At 40.5% G+C, this 13,901-nt stretch overlaps 2 protein-coding genes across 3 annotated transcripts in view; both read right to left on the reverse strand.

Annotated features, from left to right (window-relative positions):
- Positions 1–5,886, reverse strand: tor2a (torsin family 2, member A). The gene is made up of 5 exons (XM_080893918.1): positions 5,630–5,886; positions 4,918–5,183; positions 4,198–4,373; positions 3,808–3,935; positions 1–2,678 (listed from the first exon to the last, which is right to left on the reverse strand). The coding sequence occupies exons 1-5, from the start codon at positions 5,748–5,750 to the stop codon at positions 2,434–2,436; spliced, it is 936 nt and encodes a 311-aa protein (XP_080750044.1). The 5' UTR covers positions 5,751–5,886; the 3' UTR covers positions 1–2,433.
- LOC308404075 (SH2 domain-containing protein 3C-like) overlaps positions 5,694–13,901 on the reverse strand; it is a 20,158-nt gene continuing 11,950 nt past the window's right edge. The window contains exons 5-8 of one of the 2 annotated variants that reach the window (XM_080893916.1): positions 12,029–12,100; positions 11,824–11,935; positions 11,486–11,695; positions 5,694–10,341 (exon numbers count right to left, since the gene is read on the reverse strand). In XM_080893916.1, coding sequence (XP_080750042.1) covers positions 10,172–10,341; positions 11,486–11,695; positions 11,824–11,935; positions 12,029–12,100 — 564 coding nt within the window. In that variant the 3' untranslated portion in view covers positions 5,694–10,171. The remainder of the gene's footprint in view (positions 10,342–11,485; positions 11,696–11,823; positions 11,936–12,028; positions 12,101–13,901) is intronic. The other variant, XM_080893917.1, reaches the window with a different exon arrangement.

The raw sequence follows: 13,901 nt of genomic DNA on the forward strand, positions 1-13,901 counted from the left end.
GTCGCTCCGAGCACTTGGGTTTCCAGTGTGGCAAATAAATCACAATAAATGATAAACAGAAGAATGAAGGTAACTTCGAGTTGGTTAAGCGAAAAAAAAAAAGAAACTGGAGATTAATTTAGCAAAAGAATGGGGAATGCCAGGCCTCAAGGGCCGGTGTCCTGCAGGGCCTTGATCCAAAACAGCTGATTTAAATGGCTAAATTACCTCCTCAACATGTCTTGAAGTTTTCCAGAGGCCTGGTAACGAAGTAATTATTGGATTCAGGTGTGTTGACCCAGGGTGAGATCTAAAACCTGCAGGACACCGGCCCTTGAGGCCTGGAGTCCTGCAGTGACCTCTGCAGTGACCAGTTGCCTGATTCAACATAAAGCACCCAAAGGGTTAAAAAGTAATTGGACCCTTTACTATCTTTCTTTGAAATCAGAGTGGTGATTGTTAAAAAACTGAATCAAAAATAAATAAACAAATAAAGCTGTAGTTACATGTCATATTCACAGAAGTAATAGGAACAACTTTATTAGGTGATCAAACGCGTTTCAGCTTATGGCCTTCACCAGGATCAACTGAGTCTTCATGCCATCAGATGTTTGATCTTTTCCATGCACCTTGGAATTGGTGAAGTTGTCCCAGAAATATTTGTTGATATTCTCAGAAGTAAAAAGAATATTTTCTATTAAAATGCAAGAAAACAGAGAAATCTCCCTGTTTTAATAAATAAATACTGGACAAAAGGCACAGAACACCTTTCTTGTGCCATTACATTTTATTTTTGCTTTACATTGTAGCAGTAAAAGGTGCACAATACCTCAAACGCTTCAGTCACGAATGTTCAGAAGCTGGACCTGAAACTTGTGTAACTCAGAAGAAACAACAAGGACAAAAACCAAAGTGTTTTGTTGTGGAGATTGTATTAACCATGGTAGTGTGAGGAGTCTAACTGTCGCCGATTATGGATGGCATAAAAATTTTCATACAAAACATGACTGAGTTTTAGCCTGGAGTCTGCCTTCTCCATAGCAACACAGCAAAGCTGAGTGGAAAAAGTAAAAATCAATCAAAAAAAACTGGCGTTTGATTTGACTATTAGACTTTTCTGTACTGAAAGCAAAGCTAATGAACGCTGATCCCTGCGGCTGTCTTGAGTTTCACGAGCCTCTGTGTGTGTCAACCTTCACCCTGATACGATAAGAATTTCATCTTCATCCTGTGAACTCCGTTACCCTTGTTCTTCACTGCATTTAACACGCAATTTATTACAAGAAAAAATTAATACTTTATAATTAGTAATTTGGTGTAAACAATCCAAACTTTTGGAAATATTTCATAATTGACAAAGAACACCAGGTCTTTTTAATACTCCATAAAGTGCACTTTCAGTGTTTTAAAAACATCCCTACCTGCTGCCTTTACAGTACAGTTTAAAGCAATGAAACAAAATAAAAGCACTACAGAACTCACTCACATGGGAGTAAGTGAATTAAAATGCACTGAGCTCTTGGTGAACTCAGCTTCACCTCCGTTACACTTGTCTAAAACAAAGTCTTTACTGCCACCTGATGGCAGAAGTGGTCACATGCTCCCAAAATATGGCACCGAGCCTGCAGGGCTGCAGCACACAAGTTGGGTTTTTTTTCCCCCAAAGTAAAACTCATCTCTTCTTCTTTCATTTGTTTTAAAATGATCTGGCAAAGGAGCTCCTTTATCCTGTGACCTCTTTCAGTCCTAAAATATATTCTACTTTCTAATAAGCCGACTGATGACGTGTACTTTCATGTCAAGCTCTCTTTGCCACAAGCCAAATATGTCGCTTCATCCGGGTGAAAAACTTGGATAATGATCGTCGAAAGTCAACACTTAGCAAAAATCCCATTGCTGACAAATGTTACCCAAAATAAAAACAATCTTGTGTGATCCCTTTTGGGAAAAATATTAGAAAAATGAAATGAAGACAAAACAAACAAAAAAAGGTCTTCGCTCACTCAGCAAAGAACCTCCAGCTGTTTAGTCCGCTCTGGACACCTGTGACAATTCCTCATCAGTGTGACCATGGAGGGATGGCAGTGTTGACAAAGAATAAATTAAGACTGGATAAATAATGAGCCTAAAAACAAGAAAACATCAATTAATGACTTCCAGTTGAAGCCTTTGAAACCTGAAACCACAACATACCAACAAAAATATATAAAAATTAAAAGGTAGAGCTGGGTTTGAGGTAGAGTGTGGCATGACTCCTGAAAAAGTCAGAAAACGCCAACTATACCTTCATGGAGACACTCACTGATTGCAAATCCGGACAGTCAGGAGTTTCACTCCCCTTGATTTCATGCTCCCAGGGCATCCTAGCCTCCAGATGCTGCTCTGACCTGCATGTGAGCATCTTTCTCAGATTTTCCCTTTCAGTCCTAAAAGTTAAACCCAGTTCCCCTCAGCTCACAGGAAAAAGTTGATTTTGGCAGGGACAGTCTTACAGCCAGTGTTGGAGAAGTACTTTCCCTTAGCTGGAGTGTAGTTCATGTCGCCCCCTACTGCCTCCACCACGTCATTGCGGCTGCAGCTGCCCCGCTGGCAGAGCTGTGAGTGCACGCAGCGCTCAACGTGGTATCGGCTCAGGGGCAGGAAGGGAACAAAGCGGGTGATGAGCTTCTGCTGAATGATGTTGGACTTGAAGAGGCCGCCTGAATGGGGGGTAAAAACTCACTTCAGTTACTGAAGTAATGAAAGCTTTCATCAGCAATGTACTGGAAAATTAGCTCAAAGAGGCTGCTTAATTTCTGTGTTCATTATGATGCACTGCTGCAGAGCAATGATGCTGCTTCTATTATGGGCTTTAATTTTATATTCATGATTAACTTAAATGAATCAAAGTCAGAAGACCAGTTTTAGCTCTGGAAGAGCACCAAAGCATCAGTATCACTGCCTTCTTCCTCTTCTAGTGAACATGCAGTAAAAAAAAAAAAAAAAAAAAAAAAAAAAAACACTGTGTTTGAACAAACCAAGGTGAGAACACTGACATGAAAAAAACTATTTTACCTCCTGACACCAGCATTTAAAATGTCTTAACCTTCTCACACTTTCAACATACATCTTCACCTGCTTCAACTGAAAATCCAGGTTGTACAGAAGCCGGAGTCATCACATCACACCTTTCCCTAAACCTCCTGATAATGGCTCACAGTATGACTTAGAATTGATTTTAGGATCTATTTCAAGGTCCTTCATGGCTTCTCTCTGTGCTACATATCTGAACTATGAGACCTTTACTCAACAATCTGAGTCTTTGTCCAGGCTCTCATGTGACTGTTATCTGGTGCTGAGGCTACAGCCTACTGGCCAAGCGTTTATGACCCATTTCATTTGATTGCAGTTACTTCTTTTTTAATTTATTTCTCCCTTTAAATTTTATTGAACGCAAGTATTGATCTGTAAAGCATTTTATGTGCTCTGTAAATAGAAAACATTAATATTTTATCATGGTTATTGTTACTTTTACTTTTTCTACTTCAAGCACTTTGCAACTTGTTCTCTAATATTTGCCTTCCTCTTGTTTTTGTCTATATTTCTCCTTTTTGTTATTTCTACTATATTTACTATTATTTATATTTTATTCAGTTCTCAGTTGATCAGCTGAGAACTCCCACAATTTCGTTGTACATGTACAATGACAAGGGCCATTCTATTCTGTTTTATTCTATCCTATACACAGAAAATACCGTACTGAACTTTAATCAAACTCTGAAGCGGTTTGGGATGAAACCACCTTACCCTAAGAGTGTGGAGTACTTAAACATGTAAAATGAGTCTTACTTGTGTTATTGTTGTAAACTGCCTGTGCGATGGCCTCCTGCAGGTTGTCCAATTTGATCTCCTCTCTCTCTCGTCCAGCCTGACGGTTCTCCAGAGCCACTTTGTTTATCACCTCCTCTCCTGCAGTGCTGCACACAAGAAACACAAAATAAGCTGCCTGTCCCTTTGTAATAAAAAAAAAAGTTTCTTCTTTAAGCATCACCGGGAGAGAAATAAAGTTTTGAGCATTAACCGTTGATGAAAGCTTTAAGTTATTTTGACAAAGAGAATACAAGAACTTCTTTTGGAGAGAGTTCATATCCGCAGAATTAGTGTCATATAGATCCTTCTTGGTGCTTTAGGAAGCTAAACACTGGACATGCCTCACTGGATTAGGGGAGTGTTAAGTACCTGATAAAGAGGTATATCGCCTTGCGGTAGTTGGTGCGAAATACAACATGAGACGGACCCAAAAAGGGCTCCAGGACATCAATGAGGCCTGGAGGCATCTTCTCCATCTCATCAAAAATGAAAACTGAGCGAGCGCACTCCGTCAGGTTTCCCTGCACCCAGTCCTTCAGCTCCTCCTACAAAACCAAAGGATGGATATTTAATTTCACAAGCTCCCAACACATCACCTATGACTGCAACTAACAATGCTTTTAATTACGTCTGCTGCTGTTCTGCTTTTATTACTTAATTATAGGCTGTGTAACATGTATAACTGCAAATACTGTTGTCTGAAAGGCGGCACTCGCTTGTGAACTTTTAGTATATAATTAAATGATTAGTAACTAGTTCCCACTTAGTTAATTCTATAGACAGAGTCTGCTGAACATAAAACAAAAATGATCATATGAGTCAAGTATCTTTTTTGTGTCTACTTGTGTGATCATTTTTGTTTTGACCAGCCCATCTTCCCTGAAATTGGGAGCAAAATCACAGGACTCTCTTGTAAGTTCTAAATGTATGTTCCTAAGAAGAAAGCAGTGTCCTGTTTGCACATTAGGAATGACAGCATTCAAACTTCCCTTTGTTATGGTCAACAAACATTTTATATTGAACACACAATAAAACGACTAGTACATTACTTCAGATTTTAGATATAACCATTTGTATTTCTCAACATACCCTGTACTGCTTGACTCGGTGGGGCAAGGGGAAGTGCAGCGTGGGGACAAACTGGTGGACATACGGGCTGCTCATGGCTGAGCCGTACAGATGATTTCCCAGCATAGAGCTGACCAGCGTCTTTCCCGTCCCAGAGGAGCCGTGGAAAGACAGCACCAGTGGCTGACTGGGGCTTTTATTATGAAGGAACCTCCCCACCTCCTCTGACACAATGTCCTGAGCCAGATGCTGTCCATAGACATTCTTGTAGAGGTCCCACTCCAAGTCTGGCGATCAGAAAAAAAGAACAGTCACAATCTTTGTTGGTGCAATACTACAGGGGTGGGGTGCCCTGTAATAACCACAATAAAGGGTTATAGGAATAAGCTTCAGGAACAAAACAGAGCAAGAAAAATCTACTTCTCGTGGCTGTTGTCATGAAAAACCTGCAAAGTAGACAACTAGCTAATTTAATTACAGATATTGTAAGAAATTTCTTTTATTCAGCCAGCTAGCATACCAGTTAGAAAATCAGCAATAAGCTACAATGAAAGCCTTAATTGCCTCCTCGGGAACACTGTACACTAAAAAAACAAAAAACAGTTAGCGGATATAATTTTTATAGGAAACATATGTAGTATAATACAGCAACAATAAAATACAGTTTCATAAACAAGCTAGCTTGCTAACACGAAGCAGCCTCCGTAGGTTAGCATCCACAAGTACGTCTCACCTCTAATATTCGGCTTAAAGTCACAGTCGCAGCTGTCCGATATGGTGCAGTAAAGTTTCTGGAAAACGCAGCAGACTGGGTTACAAAAGAACAAAAACAGCACAAACAGTGTCGCCAACATTTTGGCTGCCTGCTTGTAGACAGAAAAGCTCAGTTTGGAGCTTCTCCTTATCGCTACCGGCTGATTTTGTAGTTTTTTCCTCCCCGGAAGGCGCCCAGAAAAACGTAGCTCAGTGACAAACTGGACTACAGTTCCCAGAGAGCATCCAGCACGGGCCGTGAATTGTAGGACACGTTGGAGGATCACAGTCCAGAAAAACGTAAGACTTTGGCAAACTTTACTAGAAATCTTCCTGACAGATTACTTTAACTGGAATGGGGAATAAGAGGGCGAAACGGTCTGGTATCAGGATTTTTTTGTTTGTTTGTTTGTTTGTTTGTTTGTTTGTTTGTTTGTTTGTTTGTTTGTTTGTTTGTTTGTTTGTTTGAAAGAAAGTTGTGACAGCACGTTTAACAGAGTTGTTGCTAACAAGTCACAAACTTTCTTTTTTTTAGTCGAAACATCAAACCTGAACCCGAGACTTACAGTTAATTCACAGATATTCCATATGGCGTTTAGGTAACAGTGAAAAAGAAGCAGAAGGTAGACTAATAAGTGCGGAAAGGCCACATACATAATGTAGCCTTCAATTTTACTAGATAAATAGAATCTTGCATACTGGAACATGGGTGAAAATAGGAAACATGGTGTAAAGTAATAGGTTATATAATTTATATTCATAAACCTAAATGGGATGGATCTAAACCTCATTTTTTATCACTTTGATGTTTATTTATTTATTTACTTATTTACCTGGTATGATTCCATACTTTCTAGGAACTTTAAACAACAGGATATTAAAAAAAAAACGTTGTTGTTGTAGCTCCAAATGAAACAGAGACAAACCATCTGGGTTAAAATATCATACTTAAAAATGCAATTCAAGTAATTTCTTAAACATGTTTAATATCCATTTTATGTAATTATGCATGTAGATTTTTGAAAAATTCAAATAAAATGTGTTTGTGTTTGTGAAAGGTCTTCTATTAGCAAGTCAAAACAAAAAACAAAAAAACCCCAGAGCTATAAATCCAAGTTGTGTCCTGCATACAGCAGAGGGAGCTATTAATGTGAAAATGATCTTTGATGGAGTCATGTGTTATAACATTCTGGGTCCTTGCAAAATAAAATAACTTAATTTGTTTGTTTAGGGTTTTTTTCCCCTCACTTTTTGTCATGGACAGCACACTTCAGATATGCACCTCAGTGAGATGTCTGTTTTTGTAGTTTTATTAACAGTGACCTAAGCTTCATGCATATGATTAAACCTTTTTTTTTTCAAACTAAAATACAATATTTTGCAATGTTACATTTTAAAACATCTTGAATAATGGTAATTGGGTGTATATTTCAGTTCCTCAGGTTTATGTTTTTGAGGCTTGGGGAACAGACTAAGGAATGTTGGTGCTGCTTCAGCACAGGATGTGCTTTGAGCGTTTTAGTGTTTTGACTTCCTGTCTTTGGTTTATCACTCTAGGGACTCTTTTCACCTAACCAGTGTTCCACTGTATCATTTTTAATGAGAGTTTTCTTGCTGTTCTTTGTAGTTGGGTTGTTTTCCTTTATACTCTGATCATTTTCTCTAGTTTCTTGACTCAGACTTTTTGACTGATTGTCTTCATTGCTTCCAGCTGTCTCCTGTTTCCCATCCCCGTTCAGCTCACAGTGTAAAAAATAGACCTGTCATTCTCTTGTGATGTGTTATCTCTACACATTTCTGTTACGTCTTCTGCAGCTCTTTTAATTTATTCTGTTGATCCCCTTGCTTAAGTTTTTAAACTTAGAATCTTCACTTAAAACTTGAACTTTATGTTCAGTGTTCTCTACCTCCTGCATATGGGTTTTGGCACAGACGCATTTTTAATGAAGCATTTCCATGATTTGTTTGTATGGTCTTTGTAATACGTGTTACCCTGTAACAAAAGTCACGAATTTTTAATTCAATTCAATTTTATTTACACAGCGCCAAATCACAACAACAGTCGCCTCAAGGTGCTTTATATTGGAAGGTAGTCCCTACAATACATACAGAGAAAACCCCAACAATCATATGACCCCCTATGAGCAAGCACTTTCACGACAGTGGGAAGGAAGAACTCCCTTTTAAGAGGAAGACACCTCCAGCAGAACCAGGCGCAGGGAGGGGCGGGGCCATCTGCAGTGACCGATTGAGGTGAGGGGAGGAAGACAGGACAAAAGGCATGCTTGGGAAGAGAGCCAGAAATTAATAACAAGTTTACAACTGAACAGGTATTTTCGAGGTTTTGCGCAAATGGAAGACATATTCCAAGGTTCCTCACACTGTTACTAGAGGCCAAAGTAATGTGATCTGGAGTAAGATATCATATTTCTCATCATATTAGACTTTGGGTCCTATTACAATAACCTCAGTTTTATCTGAACTTAGAATCGCAAAGTTACAGGTCATCCAGGTCTTTATGTCTTTTCCTGCAGTTTAACTAATGAGTGTCAAAAATCTGAAGTGGTTTTGTTAATTTCATTTTCCTGATTGTAACTGAGTTTAGAAGCAGGTGATTCACTTTGAAATGTAAATTCACCACAGCAGAAGAATACAGGAAGAGTTTGGTATTTAGGGCCCGAGTTCATCACTCCGCAAAAATATGCTACACACAGACTGACATTGGGGAGTGATCGGTAACCTCCTCAAGCCTGTAGGTAAAAGCTTTAATGGTGGAAGCGTTGAAACAGTAGGGCAGTGATTTAGAAAAGCTTCAGCACAGACATGTCAAAGGCAGAGAGGGGAAATTTACAGCTAAACAGACCACAAAAAGTAGAGGTTGGCTTTGTTATATGGCCCGGGGAAAGTGAGGCATGTTAGTGTGTATGCTGCAGTGCGGCTCGAGTTGCCAGCTAGCTCACAAGCATGACTGTTTTTATTCAATAAAACAACCTCCAGTGAAATAAACGTTTATTTACACTTTTTGATAAATAAAGAGTAAAACTGTTTAAGATTACAAAAATGATCTGCACCTGTGTGCCGTACTCGTGCAGTTAGGATCAGTTCACTCCCCTTACATTAAAAAGTGACATTGTTATAATAAGAAGAAAAGGAAACAAAGAGGAAACACGAACTGACCCCAGATTACATTTAATATTCTCTTCAAATTATAAAATCCTAATTACTGAAAAGATACAAAAAACTAAACAAAAACTGAAATGCAGATGTACAGTTATTCTGTTATTACATTCTACAATGTGACATATGTGTTACGATCTTGTATGTCCATGTGTTTGTTTGTGCAGGTGTTGTGTTTTTTCTATGTTAATTTAGCTGTGCCAGGGCCCTGTTCCGATTGGTGCGTGGATATACTGCCCCGGCGTGATTGGATCCAGCTGGAGAACCCGCCCATTAAAAGGAGGCTGGAGTGCTACAGCGAGAGAGGTCCTCGCGTTTCTCCTCATCACCCAGCAGTAGTCCTGTGGTAGCCGCTGGCTGCAGTACGTTTGAAAGTTGTGGAAGTGGAGTGGGTAGGGGTGAGCTGCCGTTTCTTTTGATCACCCGTTTTCTCCTGTTTTGAGTTAGTTAAGGAGGTCAGACTCTGTCTTTATTTTTGACTTTGTTTTGGTAAGGTCAGGGGTGCGGGATTTGTGTAGGTTTGTTCTGTTTATTGTTTTGGCCTTGGCTCACCCTGAAGTGTTGACACTCCCGTTTTGGTTCTCTTTATTCACATTGTAAATAAATCACCTCATATCTAACGGATTTGTTTCGTGTGACTGCTTGGGTCTTGGGGGGGAAGCGAGTGCCTCGCTAATGTTATGGCCTGGCCCTAGACGCGTCGTAACATATGTTTGTGGATTTAGCTAAGGTCCAGCCTTTAGGGAGATTTAAACATTTACAAACATGAGCCTATCAGACTGAGGCACAGCCTCGGTAACCTAAAGGGCACCAAATATTTACACTTCCAAATCATGTCGCCCAGTGCCACTTTGGAGTAGATAGAGTCCTTTGTTAGGTAAACTAACACAGGACAATGTTGATCTGTGACGTTGTTGAAGGAGTGCAAGTCCTCAGTCAAAAATAAAAACACTCTCTGGAGACTCCATCAAAGCATTTAGTGGTTTCTTTCACAAGCTGTCGTCATTCTGCTGAAGCTTTCAGATAAAGTTCCTCAACCTTGAGTTACATCAGTTTAGCTTCAAAAGAAACTGGAAAAGTGCTGGTATGGGAAGGTAAGCATTTATAAAATTTCAGTCTCACTCTTCAAGTATCCCGGTCTGCTACATGTGACAGATTTGAACTAAGTGAGTGCACTGCTTCGTTCTGGTGTCTACACGCTTAAGAAGCCTCCTTGTTTGAAAGATCACAGCGCTTTCCCTTTTAATGAGCTTTCAGTGGAGGAGCTTCTCAGTGTCCAACACAGTAATTGTCCATGTATGTAGGCATGAGCTCATAAACAAGGCCTCTAAAAACAGTGCTGGGGTCAGTGTCGTCTGATGGGTGGCTCCAGCTTGTTGGACAGGGCGGTGAGCACCTGGTCAAACTTAGAGTATCGCAGAGCCTGTTGCTCCTCGGCCCCCCGGCTCCCCCACAGCAGCCGCATCTGGAAATCGGTCAGGAAAAGCTCCAGGACTTCGGCCTGCTCCCCGAAACCTGCAACATCACATCAGTTTAACATTATTAGCAGCACAGGAGTGTAGAAAGGAACCGGAGACTACCATTTCTACCACAGAGGTCCCTGTAACTGGACCTGTCTCAAACATGAACAAGAACAGAATATATGTGTGTGAATAAGAGGGATGAACAGGGAAGCTGCAAGGAGCAGAGGTAATGAAGGTAGAGTTTAAATATCGGAGGTCAACTATCAGAATAGACATAAAGTGCACAAGAAAGGTGAAGAAGAGAGTGAAGCCAGGGTGGAGGGGGTGTGGATGAGCACGAGGGGTGATGTGTGACAGAAGCCAGAGCAAAGAGAAGTTTTATTACATGGAAGTGAGACCTGCGGTTGGCGTGACAAGAGGTGACATGACATCATACCCATAGGGAATAGGGTGCTCCTGATGGATGAAGACCCCATCAGGAGCAGAAGAAGAAAGGAAGAGTTTATTTACAGGAAGTGAAAGAGGAAGTTCTTGCAGTTCACTATACAGCCTTGGGTTGTTCATTTGGCCTACCAGTCGTGAAGCTATTTATTACTGATTGATAATAATATAAACTTCAACTTAAAATAAACCATCAGCTCAAGAATGACCTTAGAATGGGATTTAGGAAATTAAAACACTTTTCCTAATTATTTTTTATAATCAGATTATTTAATGCTGCAGCATGTACCAGTCTCTTCAATAAAAGGTTTCAAATGTAGTTTGACTTGCATGCATTTCATGCATGCCTCAATCTGACTTTATTATATTTTATTGCAGGTTGCCACCTGGTTGGAACCAGTGTGTTGGACTTTTTCCAGATTGAAAAAAAATACATGCTCTAGTCTACCAACGCTTAAGTGGCTGCTAAGAAATGCTAGGCTACTTTTCTGCTAGAACTTGAGGAAAGCAGTATTTAAAAAAAGAAAGGGGAAAACGTGAAAGCACATTAGAAACAACATGAAGAACAGCAGTAAGCTGCAGCACCTAACATGCGATCCGTGTTCCTGCAGTGGAATGGCAACTGTGTGGAGAGTAAATACAGCAGGTCCCAAGACGGATCCCTGTGGTCTTTCGTGTTTAAATTTTCTAAAGGCTTGTATTTAATTTGCTAATGTTATAAAGCAGACATACTGCATTTTGTTTTTGTCTCTCACCTTGTAATTTGCTCTCAGCGTTAGAGCGGTAGATGCCCCCTAGCTGGGCAATGGTTCTCGCCGCCCCGAGGTGGAACATGACCACTTCCACCCCAACTTCCACCGTCTCCCATAGTTCTGTCCCCTCCTCACCCACCACTGCATTCTTCTCCATCAGAGTCAGAAGAGGGAGGACGTGGGGGAAAGTGGTGTTGGACAGCGGACAGCTTTCTGGAGAGTTGAAAGACAGATACAGAGATCATGTTTGTTGTGGAAACAATGGTGTAGCACCAAGATATGAGCAGGAATTGTTTCTCCATGCTTTTATTATGTGGTGTCAAGTTCAGGAGACGCTCTACCTCTTCCATCGTTCAGGCTCTTCATAAATGGCCTGAGAGTTTTTTCATAGAGAATGGCACCTTCTGTGTGCCGCTGCCGTAACGCCATCCAAGTCTCCTGCAGACGGGACACCTGAAAGACCGAAGAACAGCACTATTGCTTTTGTGCCTTCCTCTCGTTTTGTATATATTTGTTTTATTCAATTTGTCTTACTATTTGTATTACCTGCACAGCTGAACCCACAATTGTTTGACAGCTAATCTTATAGAAATTGTCCCTGTCTTTATTTTTTTCAGTCTGAAAATATAGTTGAGATGTATATGATTCCTAAAAATATTCAGAGGTGATGTCTTTTTTTATGTAAAGACAGTTTTGAATATATACAGAAACTTTGCCAGAAAAGACAGGCCAAGTTAAAAATATATATTAACAATAACTAAGAAAAAATATAAAATGAAGAAACTTTTCTGCATTTGAGTTAATAAAATCACTGAAAGGTTAATAAGTTATCAATAAATGACTTTGCACCTTTTGTTTGAGGATGTGATGAAGCACCCTGATATCAGAATTGTGACATTTTACAGCCTGACACCTTGAGGCAGGGAAACCCAAAAGAAGGCCGAAGGCTAAATCATGTAAGCGATAACATTAAATATCAGTGGGCCTCTTAGCTATTCCTGAAATTAAGCATCTTCACTAAAGGTGAGTCACAGTAATAATAATAATAATAATAATAATAATAATAATAATGGATTGCATTTATATAGCACTTTTTGGGGCCCTCAAAGCGCTGTACAATTCCACTATTCATTCACTCTCACATTCACACACTGGTGGTGGCAAGCTACAGTTGTAGCCACAGCTGCCCTGGGGCAGACTGACAGAAGCGAGGCTGCCATATTGGGCCATCGGCCCCTCTGGCCATCACCAGTAGGCGGTAGGTGAAGTGTCTTGCCCAAGGCCCGGGGCTCGGACAGTCACATATTAAACAAATATGTAAGACTGCGGTCTTCCATTTGCGCAACATCTCTAAAGTTAGAAATATCCTGTCTCAGAGTGACGCTGAAAAACGAGTTCATGCATTTATTACTTCCAGGCTGGACGACTGTAATTCATTATTATCAGGATGTCCAAAAAACTCGCTGAAAAGCCTTCAGTTAATCCAAAATGCTGCAGCAAGAGTCCTGACAGGGACTAGAAAGAGAGAGCAGATTTCTCCTGTTTTGGCTTCCCTTCATTGGCTTCCTGTTAAATCCAGAATTGAATTCAAAATCCTGCTCCTCACATACAAGGTCTTAAATAATCAGGCCCCATCTTATCTTAATGACCTTGTAGTACCATATCACTCTATTAGAGCACTTCGCTCTCGCTCTGCAGGCCTACTTGTTGTTCCTAGAGTATTTACAAGTAGAATGGGAGGCAGAGCCTTCAGTTTTCAGGCCCCTCTTCTGTGGAACCAGCTTCCAGTTTGGATTCGGGAGACAGACACTAGCTCTGCTTTCAAGATCAGGCTTAAAACTTTCCTTTTTGCTAAAGCATAGTTAGGGCTGGACCAGGTGACCCTGAATCCTCCCTTAGTTACACTACAATAGACGTAGGCTGCCGGGGGATTCCCATGATGCATTGAGTTTTTCCTTTCCAGTCACCTTTCTCACTCACTATGTATTAATAGACCTCTCTGCATTGAATCATATCTGTTATTAATCTCTGTCTCTCTTCTACAGCATGTCTTTATCCTGTCTTCCTTCTCTCACCCCAACCGGTCGCAGCAGATGGCCCCGCCCCTCCCTGAGCCTGGTTCTGCCGGAGGTTTCTTCCTGTTAAAAGGGAGTTTTTCCTTCCCACTGTCGCCAAAGTGCTTGCTCATAGGGGGTCATATGATTGTTGGGTTTTTCTCTGTACCTATGAAGCGCCTTGAGGCGACTTTTGTTGTGATTTGGCGCTATATAAATAAAATTGAATTGAATTGAACCGGCAACCTTCCGGTTACAAGACGAACTGCCAACTCTTTGAGCCATGATTGCGCCCTTATCAGTATACACAGTAGGCAAGGGGTTACAGCCTCATGTTTATTGTACTACGCTGTTCCATTAAGTCA

This window comes from Rhamphochromis sp. 'chilingali' (assembly GCF_963969265.1).
Source record: "Rhamphochromis sp. 'chilingali' genome assembly, chromosome: 10".
NCBI lineage: Eukaryota > Metazoa > Chordata > Actinopteri > Cichliformes > Cichlidae > Rhamphochromis > Rhamphochromis sp. 'chilingali'.